General features: G+C 34.3%; 3 protein-coding genes and 1 non-coding gene across 6 annotated transcripts in view; 1 reads left to right on the top strand and 3 right to left on the bottom strand.

Moving 5' to 3' along the window:
* The window catches only part of LOC130624282 (anaphase-promoting complex subunit 7-like), a 39,230-nt gene extending 34,973 nt beyond the window's left edge, over window positions 1-4,257 (top strand). For all 3 annotated transcript variants that reach the window (XM_057439860.1, XM_057439859.1, XM_057439861.1), the window contains 6 exons: window positions 578-622; window positions 737-849; window positions 2,091-2,207; window positions 2,606-2,726; window positions 2,971-3,000; window positions 3,934-4,257. In XM_057439860.1, coding sequence (XP_057295843.1) covers window positions 578-622; window positions 737-849; window positions 2,091-2,207; window positions 2,606-2,726; window positions 2,971-3,000; window positions 3,934-3,945 — 438 coding nt within the window. In that variant the 3' untranslated portion in view covers window positions 3,946-4,257. The remainder of the gene's footprint in view (window positions 1-577; window positions 623-736; window positions 850-2,090; window positions 2,208-2,605; window positions 2,727-2,970; window positions 3,001-3,933) is intronic.
* Trnav-uac (transfer RNA valine (anticodon UAC)) lies at window positions 1,855-1,927 on the bottom strand. The gene has a single exon. It is a non-coding gene; the product is annotated as a tRNA-Val (tRNA).
* Window positions 4,258-4,756: 499 nt separating the features above from the next.
* LOC130624293 (B-cell CLL/lymphoma 7 protein family member A-like) lies at window positions 4,757-9,155 on the bottom strand. Its single transcript, XM_057439872.1, has 9 exons — window positions 8,976-9,155; window positions 8,655-8,719; window positions 8,131-8,159; window positions 7,994-8,042; window positions 7,466-7,609; window positions 7,049-7,136; window positions 6,710-6,827; window positions 5,520-5,639; window positions 4,757-5,099 (listed from the first exon to the last, which is right to left on the bottom strand). The coding sequence occupies exons 1-9, from the start codon at window positions 9,065-9,067 to the stop codon at window positions 5,052-5,054; spliced, it is 753 nt and encodes a 250-aa protein (XP_057295855.1). The 5' UTR covers window positions 9,068-9,155; the 3' UTR covers window positions 4,757-5,051.
* Window positions 9,156-9,745: 590 nt separating this feature from the next.
* LOC130624288 (THUMP domain-containing protein 1-like) lies at window positions 9,746-10,973 on the bottom strand. The gene has a single exon (XM_057439867.1). The coding sequence runs from the start codon at window positions 10,926-10,928 to the stop codon at window positions 9,840-9,842; it is 1,089 nt and encodes a 362-aa protein (XP_057295850.1). The 5' UTR covers window positions 10,929-10,973; the 3' UTR covers window positions 9,746-9,839.
* Window positions 10,974-14,349: the final 3,376 nt, after the last annotated feature.

Genomic DNA, 14,349 nt, shown 5'->3' with positions numbered 1-14,349 from the left:
TTTAAATACAAAAACAACTGAGCAATAAAAAACAAATAATCAAGGAGATCTAAGTGTTTAGCCTTACTTATTTGAGAGTTTCCTGGACGTACATAGTACACGAGTCTATCTAGAATTAAAGTTGTAACACCAGTAACACAGAAATTAAATTATATTGAAAACGGTTAAAATGACCTATCTTAGGCATGTGTGATGTCATTTCCGATGCCTGTTCTTTTACCCGAAATGAGTTTGTGTTATATCAAGTTTCATTACTTCAGCTTAAGTAATTGGAGATTTTTGGCCTGCGGGCACTTTATGACCCCCGCAGGGTTACCGGGCCCAAAAAAGCCCAGGCGTAATAGGGTTAAAGCGAAATAAGAACGTTCTAGGCTTTACATGTTTTTTTTATCCAAGACAGCTGTGACATAAACACCTATTTAACACCTTCGTCCTTGTTTTTGCATGTTTTCAAGCTTAATGTGAGCTCTCCTGTACCAGGTCTTACGTCCCGTGTCCTATCATAGGGTCTCGGATCTCGGTTTTATCCCCGCAAAAGTAGCTAACATTACAATGAGATGACTTTTTTCATTTTCAGCTTTGTGCGAAAGCTTATGCATGTGAATCTCAAATGCAAGAGAAAGTAAGTTCTCTAAGATCTGTTGCATGTATCGAGAAGTGTTGATAATTTCATAAAATCAGAACATGAAATTATTTCTATGGTAGTTTGAATGCAAATGATTTACTTCCACTTCAGGCGAAAGTGATGTTAAAGAAAGCATTGGTTCACGACTCCTGTTACCTTCCTGCTGTGTACCTGTTCAGTGATATTTTAATGAAACAAGAAGATTACGAAGCTGCTTCACAACTGTAAGCCTGTTGTAATTTTGCGTTGATTTGGAATTTTGCAGGCCACAGTGTTCTGTTCTGCATTTACCCAATCGAGGTTTTGTGTACCCTATATCTTTTAAAACACGAGTATGTAGCGGATAAGTAAACCTGCGGAATAAATCGGATTATTTGGAAAGCATACGGCCATAGTTGAGCATCATACATGTTTATTTCTGACTACGAATTCGTTATTTTTATATTAGCTCAGGCTAGACCCCCAGAAGAAGGCTAATCTTAAAAACTAGTGTTATTTTTATATTTCCTGTTGTTTCTCCTTTTTCTTTTAATTCATTTGGAGTTGAAATACTCTTTCTTTAATTGCGTAACGTTTAGGCGCGCTAGTTTTTATCAATTAGCGAGTCTTAATAAATTGCTTTTTTTAAACAAACGGGTTGCTGGACAGAAAGAATAACTCGTTTACCTACAGGCACTATTTCCGCAACTTTATACTATAAATTTAATTAACTCAGGTAGTTTCTTACGAGGTACTTCGTCTTTTAAAAAGATTTTAGCCTTGCGTTTCTTTCAAAACGAAAAGACTGCATCAACTGAAAATAATATTATCGAACGATCATGTTTTTTTTTAATCTTCTTTTTAAAAGTTAAACGATCCCATAATGCATAGTCACAAGAGAAGAGATAGTCTTCGGCTATTTCGGGTCGTGTTATATATAGAACAATTTGCCCCATGCATAACATTGCATTCAATCTTAACGTTTAAAGTATAGCACAGTAATGATGTAATTTCAACAAACGAATGTTAAGTTTTGCCGCTAAAAAGTTTTATCTCGTGCACTCCTAAAATAGACTGGGTACGAGAAAATCCCGGAACACGACCTCCTTACGGGCAGCAGAGCGCGCTTCCTGCAGTACCCAGAATATCCTTCTTATGACTCTGCGTAATGCATTACACAATTTTAGACACTAAAAAAGACTCCTACAACCTTTAACATTGTTAGCATTGATAAAAATTGATAAAAAGTATGGTTCCGCCCGGGCTCGAACCGGGGACCTTTCGCGTGTAAAGCGAACGTGATAACCACTACACTACGGAACCGCAGAATAAGCTTGTTGTTAAAATAATGTCCTTAAATAGCCGTTAAATCGTGTCATTTAAAATAAATACTGAAAATTATTTACTCATTTATTTAACCAAAACGAACCATCCGATTTTTTATCGGATTATCTTTGTGTTTATGTTTACACGACTATGTTCGCAGGCTTACGAAACAACTGGAAGCGGAACCAACTTCTGAATTATATCGTTTAAAAGGGGATTGTTTAAAAGAATTGGGAAAAACTGACGAAGCCATGGATATGTATTCAAAATCTTTAAGGTCAGTATCCTTTGTTTTTAGTTTCTGCTATAACACTGTTGAAACCAACCAATTAATATATGTATCGGTAGTGTTTAAGGAATACACCCGTCATTTTTCACTCACCGGAATATCGGTATTCTTCGTGCGTCTATTCGTCTTTTTCTTACGGAAACTCGAAATGCGATATATAAAGGACGGGCGACTCCGTGGATTTTTCAGCGTAGAACGGGTGTTATTATTTTCTAACATTGGATTAGCCGACGATCAAATGAAGGAGCTGCCTGTTATCCTTCTGCATTGAAAAGCCTGTTTTGTTTGTTTTAAAAGTTACATTTTTGAGAGACTATTTGTTTGTTTTCTTTAACAGTTTTAGTATTCTTATACGGTACTTGATGTATAATGTTCTTCCTTACCAGGCTTGATCAAGACAACGTGAAAGCTATGGACGGCGTACAAAGCGCGGAGAAAGATTCAACAACCGATCTAGATATGAGTGGAATCGGATTACATGAACCAAGAAACAGAAGCAGTATGGAGGTAAATAGAAAATCTAAATCTTTGATATTTACAGAGATTTTCTTTCACAAGTAACTACTTAACAATGCATGCTCCACCTGTCCATTTTTATACTGTACTACATTAAAAAATGCCGCGTTGTGAGATATTCCTAGGCACATCGTTGTGAAACCCTGGAAATCCCTAAAAGAATAAGCACACCCACGGTTGCATAAAAATGGTAGGTTTGCACCGCATTCAACAATTTTATCAATTATTTTTTTAGGATTTAGACGGCATTGGTGCTGATATACAGGTTAGTTGTATTGAAAGTTTGTAGATGTTTGTGACCAGTTGCTTATAGCCTCGTTTAAATACCACAACTTACCGTTCCTGAGAAACACACTAGCCATTTTTTTTAAATCTGCTAAAAAATATGACGTCATTTCTGCTTGCAAACGGCATATGGTTTAATTATTTTCGGACGTTTTTTTTAAACCTAAATTTGGACGAATTTAGGACATTTTTTTAACCTAATTTTTAGACGAATTCTGGACGTTTCGTTTGCGACGTAATCTCCTTTTTCTTTAACATTTTACAAAGCTAGAACGGGTCCTCTTCCAATACCATATGTATGAATTTATTAAAAGCCAAAGAGGAAGAACAACAAGGTGACAATAAAGACGGCGTATTCGTTTCCATCATCGGTATAATTTCTGATTCGATGAAAATCTTCGGCAGAAAATATCAAATAAGAATTGCCCCTGATAGAATGTTAGAGGTCATACTCGGTTTTATCTAGAAAACATCGAAAATCCTTAGGCTAATATGTCCAAAAAAATGAAGAAGTATTAACTCTTTTTTCCATTTCCTTACCTTTTATAATTGCTGGTCTACAACTTGTCGAAACTCGCGAGTGTCCCCCATGTCCCCCAAATTCGTCCCCTGGGCTTGTTAAGCTTTGTATATTTGTTCAGACTGGACAATATATAGCCTAATAAGTCCTAGGGACGAGTTGGCAAAACATTCCCATTTGCTTTTATCCTGTGCATGCGCTTATGCCAAAAATTTTTCCATAGTCGAAATACTTACTCAGTTCTTGTTTGTCTGTTATAACAAAGGTTATGTTGAACCATAAACTTCCGCCTAAAAATGCTTCACGGGATATTTCAAAATATCCAAATATTTTTGCTACTTTAAAATTGAAAGTTTTTGTGATATTTGTTATTACTATTTTTTAATTTTTCAGTGGATGGATTGATCATTTGAGAATTGGTGACAAAATGTACAGAAAAAAAGCAGCTAAGCTAGATGAAAAGTAACGTTACGGACGCATTAAACATGTTTATACTTTGTAACAAAATATATATTGATGCAGAGGAAGAAACACCCAACCAGTTTATTCTGCGGCTACTAGCTTTTACCTGATCGGTAATCGTTACTGACTGTATCTTTGCCATCTTTGCTTTAAACCCAAATGTCCTATAATGGGGCACAAACGTTTAATATTTTCAGTTAAACTTTTATTATATATTCCAGAGGGGAAATTTGTAATAAACCACGTAATAACGCACTGGAGTTGTCGTTTTACAATATGGCCATTCACATATTTTCTAATCATGTCCCCGGTGTAACATATATACCAAATCCCTAAATATATACCATAGTCATAATATTCGCGAAAATTAAAAAGAAATAAGAAAACGTGCGGTTTATCACACATCCGGTGATACACGGACGTCGATTAATTCGACCACATTCGTTTGAGTGGAAACTTGACTTTAATGTAGTACGCAAATTTTATGAAAGAGAAACCAATTAAGCGTGCGCACCATTGACAAAATAAAATTTTGCATTCAATTGAAATGTGTAAAACAGAGAAGTTGCAAACAAAACCTAATGTTATATTTATTCATCCTGGCGATAATTCTTACGCTGGAAAACTTAGTGTAAAAACATGCGCGAGCGCAAATCATCCTCAAATCATTCAAAACTTTTTCATGGCTGCATCGAATTTGACCTGCCAACACGGACGACAGTAAGAATTGAAAGACAAAAATAAAATATCCATATTACAATAAAAAGTTTGTTTGCACCTTTGTTTGCATAAATAATCTATTTACAAAAATAACCTACTTTATCATTTCACAGTTAATATAACTTAACATCGAGAAACACTTGATAGTGGAAAAACGCCATCATACAGAAATATGATCCTTGCTTAGCACATCCCAGTGTATTTTCTAGACCGGAAGATTAAAAATTCACCTGATACACGTATGATAACAAAACAAAAAGCAGGAGATCCAAGAGTTGGCTTTGGTTTTTAAAAAAAACTACCCTAACAAAAACTAATATGGCTACACACTAGCTTGTTTTCGCTTTTTTTTCAGGTGGAAACCCGGTCGACAAACTCTAAAACAAAACAAATCTACATTAAAAAAAACACAAAACTTTGACATTTACACCAGAGGGACGAAATATATCTACGTCGGTTATTCACGAAAATTATTAATTCTCGCGAAAAAAATCTCTAAATGCATGATTCACGAAGTAAAATATTGTCCGCAAGAAGTGGTTAAACAGGAAAGAAGTTGTAAAGATAATCGCGAAAGTTAATACCCGCGAAAAATTTGTAAACACCTGATTCGCAAAAATTTCATGTAGCAAAATGAAAAAGAAAATGAAAAAAAAATTCTTCAAAATTTATTTCTGCGCAAATTATTTTCCTAAAGTAATCTTTTTTATCATATGGGTTATGCTTAAAATTGGCTGATTTGGGAGGGAAGATGTAAAATGTTTACTACAAATGAGAAATGGTCTCGATAACCTTACCTTGCTTACTTCACTCGAGTTGTTTGAGTCTTGCGAAGGTGAAAGGTTGGAGTTCGAATCTTCATTTGACACGCTACTGATCGTGTTGTTCGCTACGCCAGAAGCAGCTTTTATAAGTTCCTACAAATATAAAAGCGGATATGCTTCTTTATCTTAAGGAATAAAATTACTGCGCAAGAAAAGATTGCTAATTTAGTCAATTATTTGCATCAAAAGAAACAGAACAAATCTTAATGACCAAAATGAATAAAAATTTATCGAGCGATTTAGTGAAAAAATCATCGATCACTGCTTCAATTCGGAATTTTTAGTTTCGCAATTTACGATTTTTTCGATGATGAATTCGCAATCTTTAATTCCGCAATAATTTCTTGCGCAAACTTTCCTTCACTTAAGGTAACTGCCAATAGAGAAGTATACGTTGATTCGATTATATATAGTTTTTCTTGTAGGGAAGAAATAATCCAAATCGTTATTGCTAGATGGTTCTGCATTTTTAAAAACTAAATTCCAGACATTTTTTAGGAATATAGAGTGAGTTTTCTAGCTTTTTTTTTAGAAGTAAAATAGTTTGACAAAACAGAAATTTCAATCAAAAAACGAAACAAAGCAGGTCAACTTTCCAACTTATATACAAACACGAAAAACAATTACATTTTCAAGTATATTCCATTCCAGGAGTAGTGTCATCCTGTAAAAGAATTATCAAAAATAGTTTTGCCTATTTTGTATTCTTATCATTATTATTTAAAGACATAATTGATCATGTTTGATTAGTGTGAGTGACTTTTAAGACTGCAATTCATAACGTGAATCACATCCAAAACACAATTAAAATATAGAATTTCTCTCTAGAAAGGCGCCAAAACCACAACACAAAACATCATTTTTTTTTTTTTTGTTTTAAAGGAAGTTTAAAGGAAGTGTTTGCGGAAGAAACCTTTGCGTTTTTTGAAATATTTAGAAAAGATTTTACCCACAAAAAATATGTCAATCGTGACCCACAAACGTTTTCCCCGCAAAAAATATAGTTTCGCTGAGCTGCACGCTTTTGCGCGAAATGGCCATAAAAATACTCACAGAATTCATAAAAGTAAGTTTTTTCCTGCAAAATTTTTGCATTTCGCGGTAACGTTTAACCACAGGTTTTTCCTGCAAACATTTTCTTCTATTAAATACAAACAACATACCTGAGTAAATCCCACCGAAGCTGTGGTACCATCTTGTGATGATGACGTGAACGCACCTTCAGGTAGATTGCTATTGCTATCATCGCAGATGTAATTTCGCGAGAAGTTTGAGTCGCCACTATAAGAGACAAATCACAGAAAATAAGATTGTGTGGCTACCAAAATAAATTAAAATAAACATGTTGAGAAAATTATAGGTAACACGAAAAAGAATTGAGGAAAAGGAAAAAGGAAATTTTCCAACCGGCAGAACTCACTTTTGGGCCAAGCTCTATGACCTTTGGGGAAAAGGTTAAGGTTAAAGAGTCTTTTAACCAAGAAAACTTGCACAAAACCTACTTGGTAAAAACTGAATTACTATCTTCACCATCAAACTTTGAAGTTGAATCATCGAGACCAAGGGCAGCATCCAGAGCGGGATTAATTACTGTGAGAAAAATTATATGAAATTGGCAGTTTCAATTCAGAAACAAGAACTGTTAGTCTCCGCATACAATGACCTTCGCTGTAAAGGGACCATGCTGACGTCAGCAAAAAATCTGCTGTCCACAAACGATGTTTAGCACATGCTGTTTTTATAGGAATATCAAAATTTCAACCATGTTCTAGTTATTACTCTAATTTCTTTATTGTTCTAAACAATACTTTTTAACATGAATTCCTAATCTCATATTCTTATAAAATGAAAAGCGAGTAATGTTTTGTTAAAAAGCGTAGAATTAAGTTTGCATGAATGCCTCTTATCAAACTACTTACAATTGCCACTAGCTGTTCGTTTTCTTTTCTCTTTTTTCTCGGGAAAGCCTTGGTACGAGTCATTATCTTGTGAGTCTTCTGATGGAGGAGCAGGCGACGGAAAACTAGCGTTTGAGTCTTCGTTTAAAAGAGAGAATTCTGCAGCTAAATGAAAAAATGGAGCGAAAATAAAGAATTAAAATTAAAAAAGAATCATATTTATTAATAATCTTTTGTCTAATGCACGTCATTGAACAAAAAATATATGTTGTTAATTTTCAGGGCAACCATAAAATTTCCTTTCAATGTTTAACTCAACCTAGAGACATTTTACAAACCGCATTTAAAGCACACGGCTTGTTTAAAGGTTTTGCTTTAACAGTTTTATAACCATCCAAAAAAGTTGATGTAACCGAATATACGGAGACAGTGGCTACATGATACCAAAACGTCTGCAAAAGAACGATTCCGCAGAACATCCTTTAAATATTTAATGGACTGAAAATAACCCAGTTATTCTAGGTTTTCAAAAATGCTGGATATTCCTACCACTCTCTTTAGCAGGCTGAACTTCGATTTTCTCTTTCACACCTTTATCCTAGAATAAAATTGTGTAGTAAAGATGTAAACAAGAGAGCTATCTCAGCAAATAAATTGTAAACATTTCAAAGCAAGGAATTTCTCACTTTCTTTTTATCTCCTTCCCTTTCTTCAACTAAACAGAGAAATTCATTACATTAGAACACAAAACAAGCTTTTCCAATCCAGTTGTTTAAGATCAGGTTAAAAAACTAAGTAACATGCTTAGAAAACCATAGTATTTACATTATCCTCGCTTAGTCTTTTTATGAGCTCAGTACTGAAAAACATTACTGAAAAACAAGCCAGGACTGTGTGGATAAGCAACCAGCTAAGGAACTCAAGGCTTAAAAGGATTTCTACCTTTTGCAACCGGCCAGACTACCAAAATGGGGTTGCTTATATATAAAATATACAAAAAACTTGTTCCGAAAGCAGAACTCTATCAGATGTAATGTAAAAAAAAGCCAACAATAAACTATACTTTAAAACTTAAAATGTTTGAGGGGGTATTATTCCAGTGTTATTTTAACATAACACAGTTAAAAATATTTGAAAGTTTGTGGAACTTTGTTACCAAAAATAAAAAGGATAAGATTATGGGTGGAAGGTCCGTACTACTACCACTTACCTGGGACCCATTTAAAAACTTTCATTGTTGAAGTAACTGGACCTACATGAACCCACTTCTTCTCCCTGTTAAAAATAAAACAGATCTGTTTAAAAACAAAGATTAACAAAACAGATAAACATGCAATTTTTGTGTTCTCAGTATCAATATTCCTACTTTTATAGTTTTTCCTCCGGTTGTTCTCCTTAAAAACCTACAATTACAATTCTCCAGCTTTCTAGTGTCAACTTCTGATACATACCTATGATTTTTTAGTTTGCTCACAAGGCATATCCTTGTATTTAGTTTGCTTGCCAACATAGTGTGAATTGATTTACTTACCACTTTCTAACTTTCTCAATTGTCATCATCACTCTTTTAATTTCATCTTTGGCACGACTTCTTGTTTCCAATCTGAAGGAACTACGATTCATCTTTACAAATGCAATTTATCTGACTGCTATACTTTTTATATATCTTTATTTTTTTAATTTGAACTGAAAAATTAGAAATAACTGAAGTATTTTTTCAAGTAATATTTCAAACAATACGTATAGTATAGCAAAGTGACCTAATAGCATAATATATGCAATTAAACTTTTTGTTGTACTGGCAAATCCACCTAACACATTTAAAAATGGCTTACAGTTTTCAATGCAACCTGAAGCCATTATTTTTATTTACCTTAAGATTATAAAAAGGTGTGAGTATAAAAATATTTGAAACTAATTGTCTGGCCCCTTAAAAGTTTTATATTACGGTGAAAGTTATTAGTTGAAAACAGGAACATTGCCAGGAAGTACGAAAGTTAGTGTGATTTTGAGGTTTTTACGAAACACATTTAGCAGTATTTAAATATGAGTAACTATTTCAAATAAATTTTAGTTATGAAACTATACGTAAATGCTGTGATTTGTAATTTTGGGGTGTTTGAGTGATATTAATCAGCAATAACAAGTTCCAAGCTTCGTAAGGTAATCAAGTTTGTCTTAATTTGTAGTAAATGGTGGACTATCTTTCAAAGCAAATCTTTTTAATACAGATAACAGGTTCAAAGCGATGCTAAGTGCATCAACAGAAAACTTTCACTAATAAAACCAAATCAAGAAAAGTTTAATTTGTAACATGGTTAGTTTGATCTGGGCTAGGTTATAAACATATACAAAAGTTAAAACACAGTTTAATAAAGCTTAGACATGTTTTATATCACTCTTGTTTCATTTCTTCTATACCAGCTTTGTCAACTGTGTTTTTGTTTTCTATATGATCCTGTTGCTGAGTGCATTCAGAATTGTTTTTTGCTTGAGATTCCACTAAAAGTTGTGTTTTCACATCGTTTTCCATTTTCTTAACTTCATCTTCTTTCTTAACTTTATCTTGATCAGCTTTTTCCACATTACACATGCTTTTAATTTTTATATCAGCTCCTGTTTTCGCATCAATTTTAACTTCTTTTTCTCCATCATCTTGAATTTCCTTTTTCACATCATCTTTATTTTCTGTTTTCACACTTTCATCTGCAACGACTGTTTCCTTGAGCAGCATATCCAAGTTATATTTTCTAAACTTTTGATAATTTCGTAGAATGCCCAGACAGCATATATTTCCAATGATATCTATATTCAAAATAACATCAGGATGTTTGTATTCTGTTTCATGGCCACACTCCTTCTCACAAATCACATCCACAAGCCTTAAAATAACATCATCACGTTTGATCTGATTATTACATCTAGTTTTCCACATGATGCAATATGTAAATGGATCTGAAATGCTATGAAAATATTCCTCTATAATCGGTTTTGAAGCTTTAACAATTTCATCCACTTTAGCATAACACGTTTTCAAAACAGGCAAAAATCGTAAACAGAATTTACTCTTTCTAACTTCTGAACAGAGAATATCATTGAAAATATTGTGCACAAGTTCAAATGGATTAATTGTGCTGGCTGTTCTGATGAAAATGACATTTTTTGCTTTGTTTTCAACAGTTTGAAATCTTCTTTCTGTTCCCATCTTGTTTGACTCTTTGATATCTGCCACCTCTTTCTTTAAAGCCTCCTCAATATCCAATTCATTAGAATCATCAGAGTCTTCTTCAGCATGTTTTTCTGGACCATATTTTGCATCAGCGTATTCATTAAGTAAACGATATGCTTCAGCAACAGCATTTCTTTCACGTCCATCACATGTTATAAGGACACCAGCAAGGCCAGGTCGAAGCTCTTCCTTCCATCTTCTTTTTTTAGAATACCCTTTATAGAAAGCCTTACCCTTTCGTTTTAAGTCAGACATTCCGAAACTATATATACTACTGATTTCTAAAGAGCAATAAGATTTTTTAGACAAAACAATTCAAATATATATATTATCTAATTTTTTTTAGTAACTTAGGTTGCTGCTCACCAAAACGCAGTTTAAAAATCATGCTGTGAGTGCAAATAATCTGCTAACTAGTTTCAAAGAGCACATGAAAGCCTCATCCAAATGAGGGATGGAAATTATCATCAAATATTGCTGACAGACCTTATTTTTAGTGAGAAAAAATTACTCGAACACAAGAAAAGATATTTGTGACATTCGTCTTAGCCATATAAAAAAAATGTTAAATTCACATTCTGAATATATTTTTATGGCCACATTTTCACGCGATAGTAAAAAAACATGGGTAAGTAAATGGATTATTTGTTATTACATTCCCCTCGGCAGCGATTCAATATATATGGGCGAGTGAATGTCCTGGGTTAACCCAATCTACAGTATATAATGAAATTGGGGAGATGGTACACTGGGTGGGCCATTGGATGTTGCAGGAAGTGAGAAGGAATCTATAAGAAAAGAGCTCTCTTCATCAAATCCTAGCATCTTTTTTACGGTGACACAAATGCCCAAGCCAAAGGGCTTTACTGTTGTAAAAACAAATATATAATGTTGTGCTTGGATTGATCTATAAATCTTAAGAAAATAAGCAAAAACATCTCAAAGTAACCATAAGATTTTCACTATATATACGACCCCACAAGATTAAATGACATTTGCATGTGGTTTTTCCCCCAAAATAGATAGCTAGCTTAATATTCCACCAATAATTTTCAAATCAAGGAACAAAATATTATTATCACGATTTTGCGTTGCTAAAAAATGTGAATTAAAAATTAAGACGTAGCTATATAGAACTTTTATCCCCTCTATTTTTATCCAGAGAGCATGGTTAAAAAGAGCTTTTTAGGGTCCACCATTATTCACTTCGCAGTTGCTACACCATTTTTTGTTATATTCGCTGGATGTTATCTGAGTGGAAATATCAAGACCATGGAGAACAAGTCGCATCTTGCGTGCCCCCGAACCTTGATCCCAGAGAGAATAACGAAACGGTAAATCGACTGCCTGAGAGGGCACCCCCCTGTTATTAGCTGGTTAGAGCACGATGTTTTCCAAGATATTATTTGAGTTTATTTGTTTGGTGCGCAGCTCCGGCGCTATTTAACTATTGTTTTCGCGAGGCAAAAACAACGGTACTCTTTATATATTGAGGAGATCATTTTCACTAATTCCAAACGTATGTTTGTGAGGTGACTATCTCCATCAGTCGCTAAGGAGGGACAGTTCTTGTGGTGGCTATTTTGTATCCGCCAAATTAGCACAGTGAAACAGGTCCACCCACGCGCGTTGGTTGCTATGGATTTGACATACTAGTACGGTGACACACCAGTCCCTTTTTTATTATTTTTTTATTTTTTTATTAATATATAGATAATCTATCGACAAGAACAATCAAACTAACACTAACTGTTTCATAACTGTCAAAATTTTCCGTTATTATAAAAATATTTTTATTCTACTTTTTGAATGTTTAGTATGACGTTAGAGAGTTCCATGTTTGTGTTAAATTATGATCTTTTCTGAAAAATCTAGAGCCTATTTTGCTTAAACATTGCACACGTTCGAAAGGGCGTGTGCAATGTTTAATACATTACCACAGACGCAATCAGCTGACAGTCTTAGAATGAACGAGTTGTATAGCAATTGCAGAGCTTCCAAAACTGTTCTTTATTTAACTCGTATCCAAAATCTTTTAGTGGCAGACTAGTTAACCAATGTAATGCACCGCTTTCCTGGTTGGATTCATTTGTTTCTTTGTTACGCAACTTCTGTGTTAGTTGCATCAAGTTTTTGTATGCTGTTGGAACCATTTCTGTATGATCTTGATGATCTTCACTTTTAGAAATCTTTGATGACTTCTGTAGAAGTAAAGCAGGCATTATATTAGGGGGAGTATTAATGACTAACAATCAACGATGTCTTTTACAATGTTACTTCCTTCTCCATTTGATTCCCCCTCCCAACAACAACGCTCAGCTGGTGAAATTTGTATCACTTGAAAATAATAAACAGGATATATTCCTCGATATCTGTAAGGCTAGCAATGTAAAATATGCAAATCATCTATTTATCTACCTGCCAAAAAAATTGATTAATCGAAAACGAATCGACTTAATTTGACTATGAAGCAATAATGAAATTTTTTTAAGCAGATCACGGAGAGAAGCCATTACCGTTATTAAGGCCTTAATAATGGTATGATTTGATGAAAGCAGTGCAATCATTTTTAAAAAATCTTTAAGTCATCGTTAGATTTATTATTATTATTTTTATGGAAATTGTTTACCCATGATAGCCTCTTCAGTTCCTATTGGCACTGCTTTTATCAAGGATCTTGCGAAGAGGGTCCTAACAGATTTAAAGCTCCTACTTGAGCTACGGAAGCCGTGCAAGCACAACAGCGGCTCGACTAGACAACCGCCTAAGATATCAATCCTATTCTCAAGCTGAATGTCATGCAGAACGATTTAATTAACACTTTACAGCTTCCTCCATGACTCAGGCTTGAACCTAAGACTTTACGCACTGGAGGCGAACGCTCTACCACAGGACCACTAGTGTTGTCTCTATAAATAAAGTATGTTTCAGACACAATTTTCCAAACTCTGATGCGATTGCCGCTGTAGAAAATCTTATCAATACTCAATCGATCCCTTTTTGTTCGTATTTGTTAAGAATCTTGGGAGATCCACATGTCTCTTATTAACATAGTTGTTCGAATACATGCCTTCGGTAAACTGTGTTTCCATATGTTCTCGAAGCATGTGTAACCATTTATTTTGCGCTTTCTTTCAGAATATTTTAACGTTTTCCCCATCCTCGGTAGTCATGACTTAAATAAATTTACCCTAATTAAGGCGCGTGAAGACATTGCGCATTTGCCGTATGTAGATTTTACCATGGGTGATTTTTTGGTAACGGTTTGATAATTTATAACAATTTATGTTGATAGTTTTTGAGATCTACGGAATCAGAAACGGTGATTTGGATGCAAATGAATGGTGGAGAATGTGGTAGTAACATCTATGGTAATACTGACGATATTTCTGAGTCGATTGCTATTTCGCCAAGCAGCTAAGTACAAAAGAAATGGATGACTTTGACAGTATTGCACAATTTATGGCATGCCGGTTGATATACCCTTAGCGAAAAACCCAGGCGTCTGTCTTATTGGAACAGGGAAAGTTTCTTGCCACTAAGTTTTTAGCCCAATAAAAGTCCCATTCATCTGCAAATACAATCCGTTTTGTACGATTTCCGTTAATGTCAAGATTCTAAAGCGGTATAATACCAATCACGTACATAGTCATTGCAATAAGATTCCCTTCTTTTC

This window comes from Hydractinia symbiolongicarpus, chromosome 13 (genome assembly GCF_029227915.1).
Source record: "Hydractinia symbiolongicarpus strain clone_291-10 chromosome 13, HSymV2.1, whole genome shotgun sequence".
Classification (NCBI taxonomy): Eukaryota; Metazoa; Cnidaria; class Hydrozoa; order Anthoathecata; family Hydractiniidae; genus Hydractinia; species Hydractinia symbiolongicarpus.
Note: the sequence above shows the minus strand (reverse complement) of the source record. Positions and strands in the feature narration are given on the sequence as shown.

What these genes read in the sequence shown, in the direction of transcription:
- LOC130624288 (XM_057439867.1), bottom strand. Translation starts at nt 10,928, where the DNA reads ATGTCTGACTTAAAACGAAAGGGTAAGGCTTTCTATAAAGGGTATTCT.
- LOC130624293 (XM_057439872.1), bottom strand. Translation starts at nt 9,067, where the DNA reads ATGAATCGTAGTTCCTTCAGATTGGAAACAAGAAGTCGTGCCAAAGAT. An exon ending in ACGAACAGCTAGTGGCAATT is followed by an intron (nt 7,137 to 7,465) that starts GTAAGTAGTTTG and finishes TTTTTCTCACAG; the next exon opens with TAATTAATCCCGCTCTGGAT. An exon ending in AGTAATTCAGTTTTTACCAA is followed by an intron (nt 6,828 to 7,048) that starts GTAGGTTTTGTG and finishes TGTCTCTTATAG; the next exon opens with TGGCGACTCAAACTTCTCGC.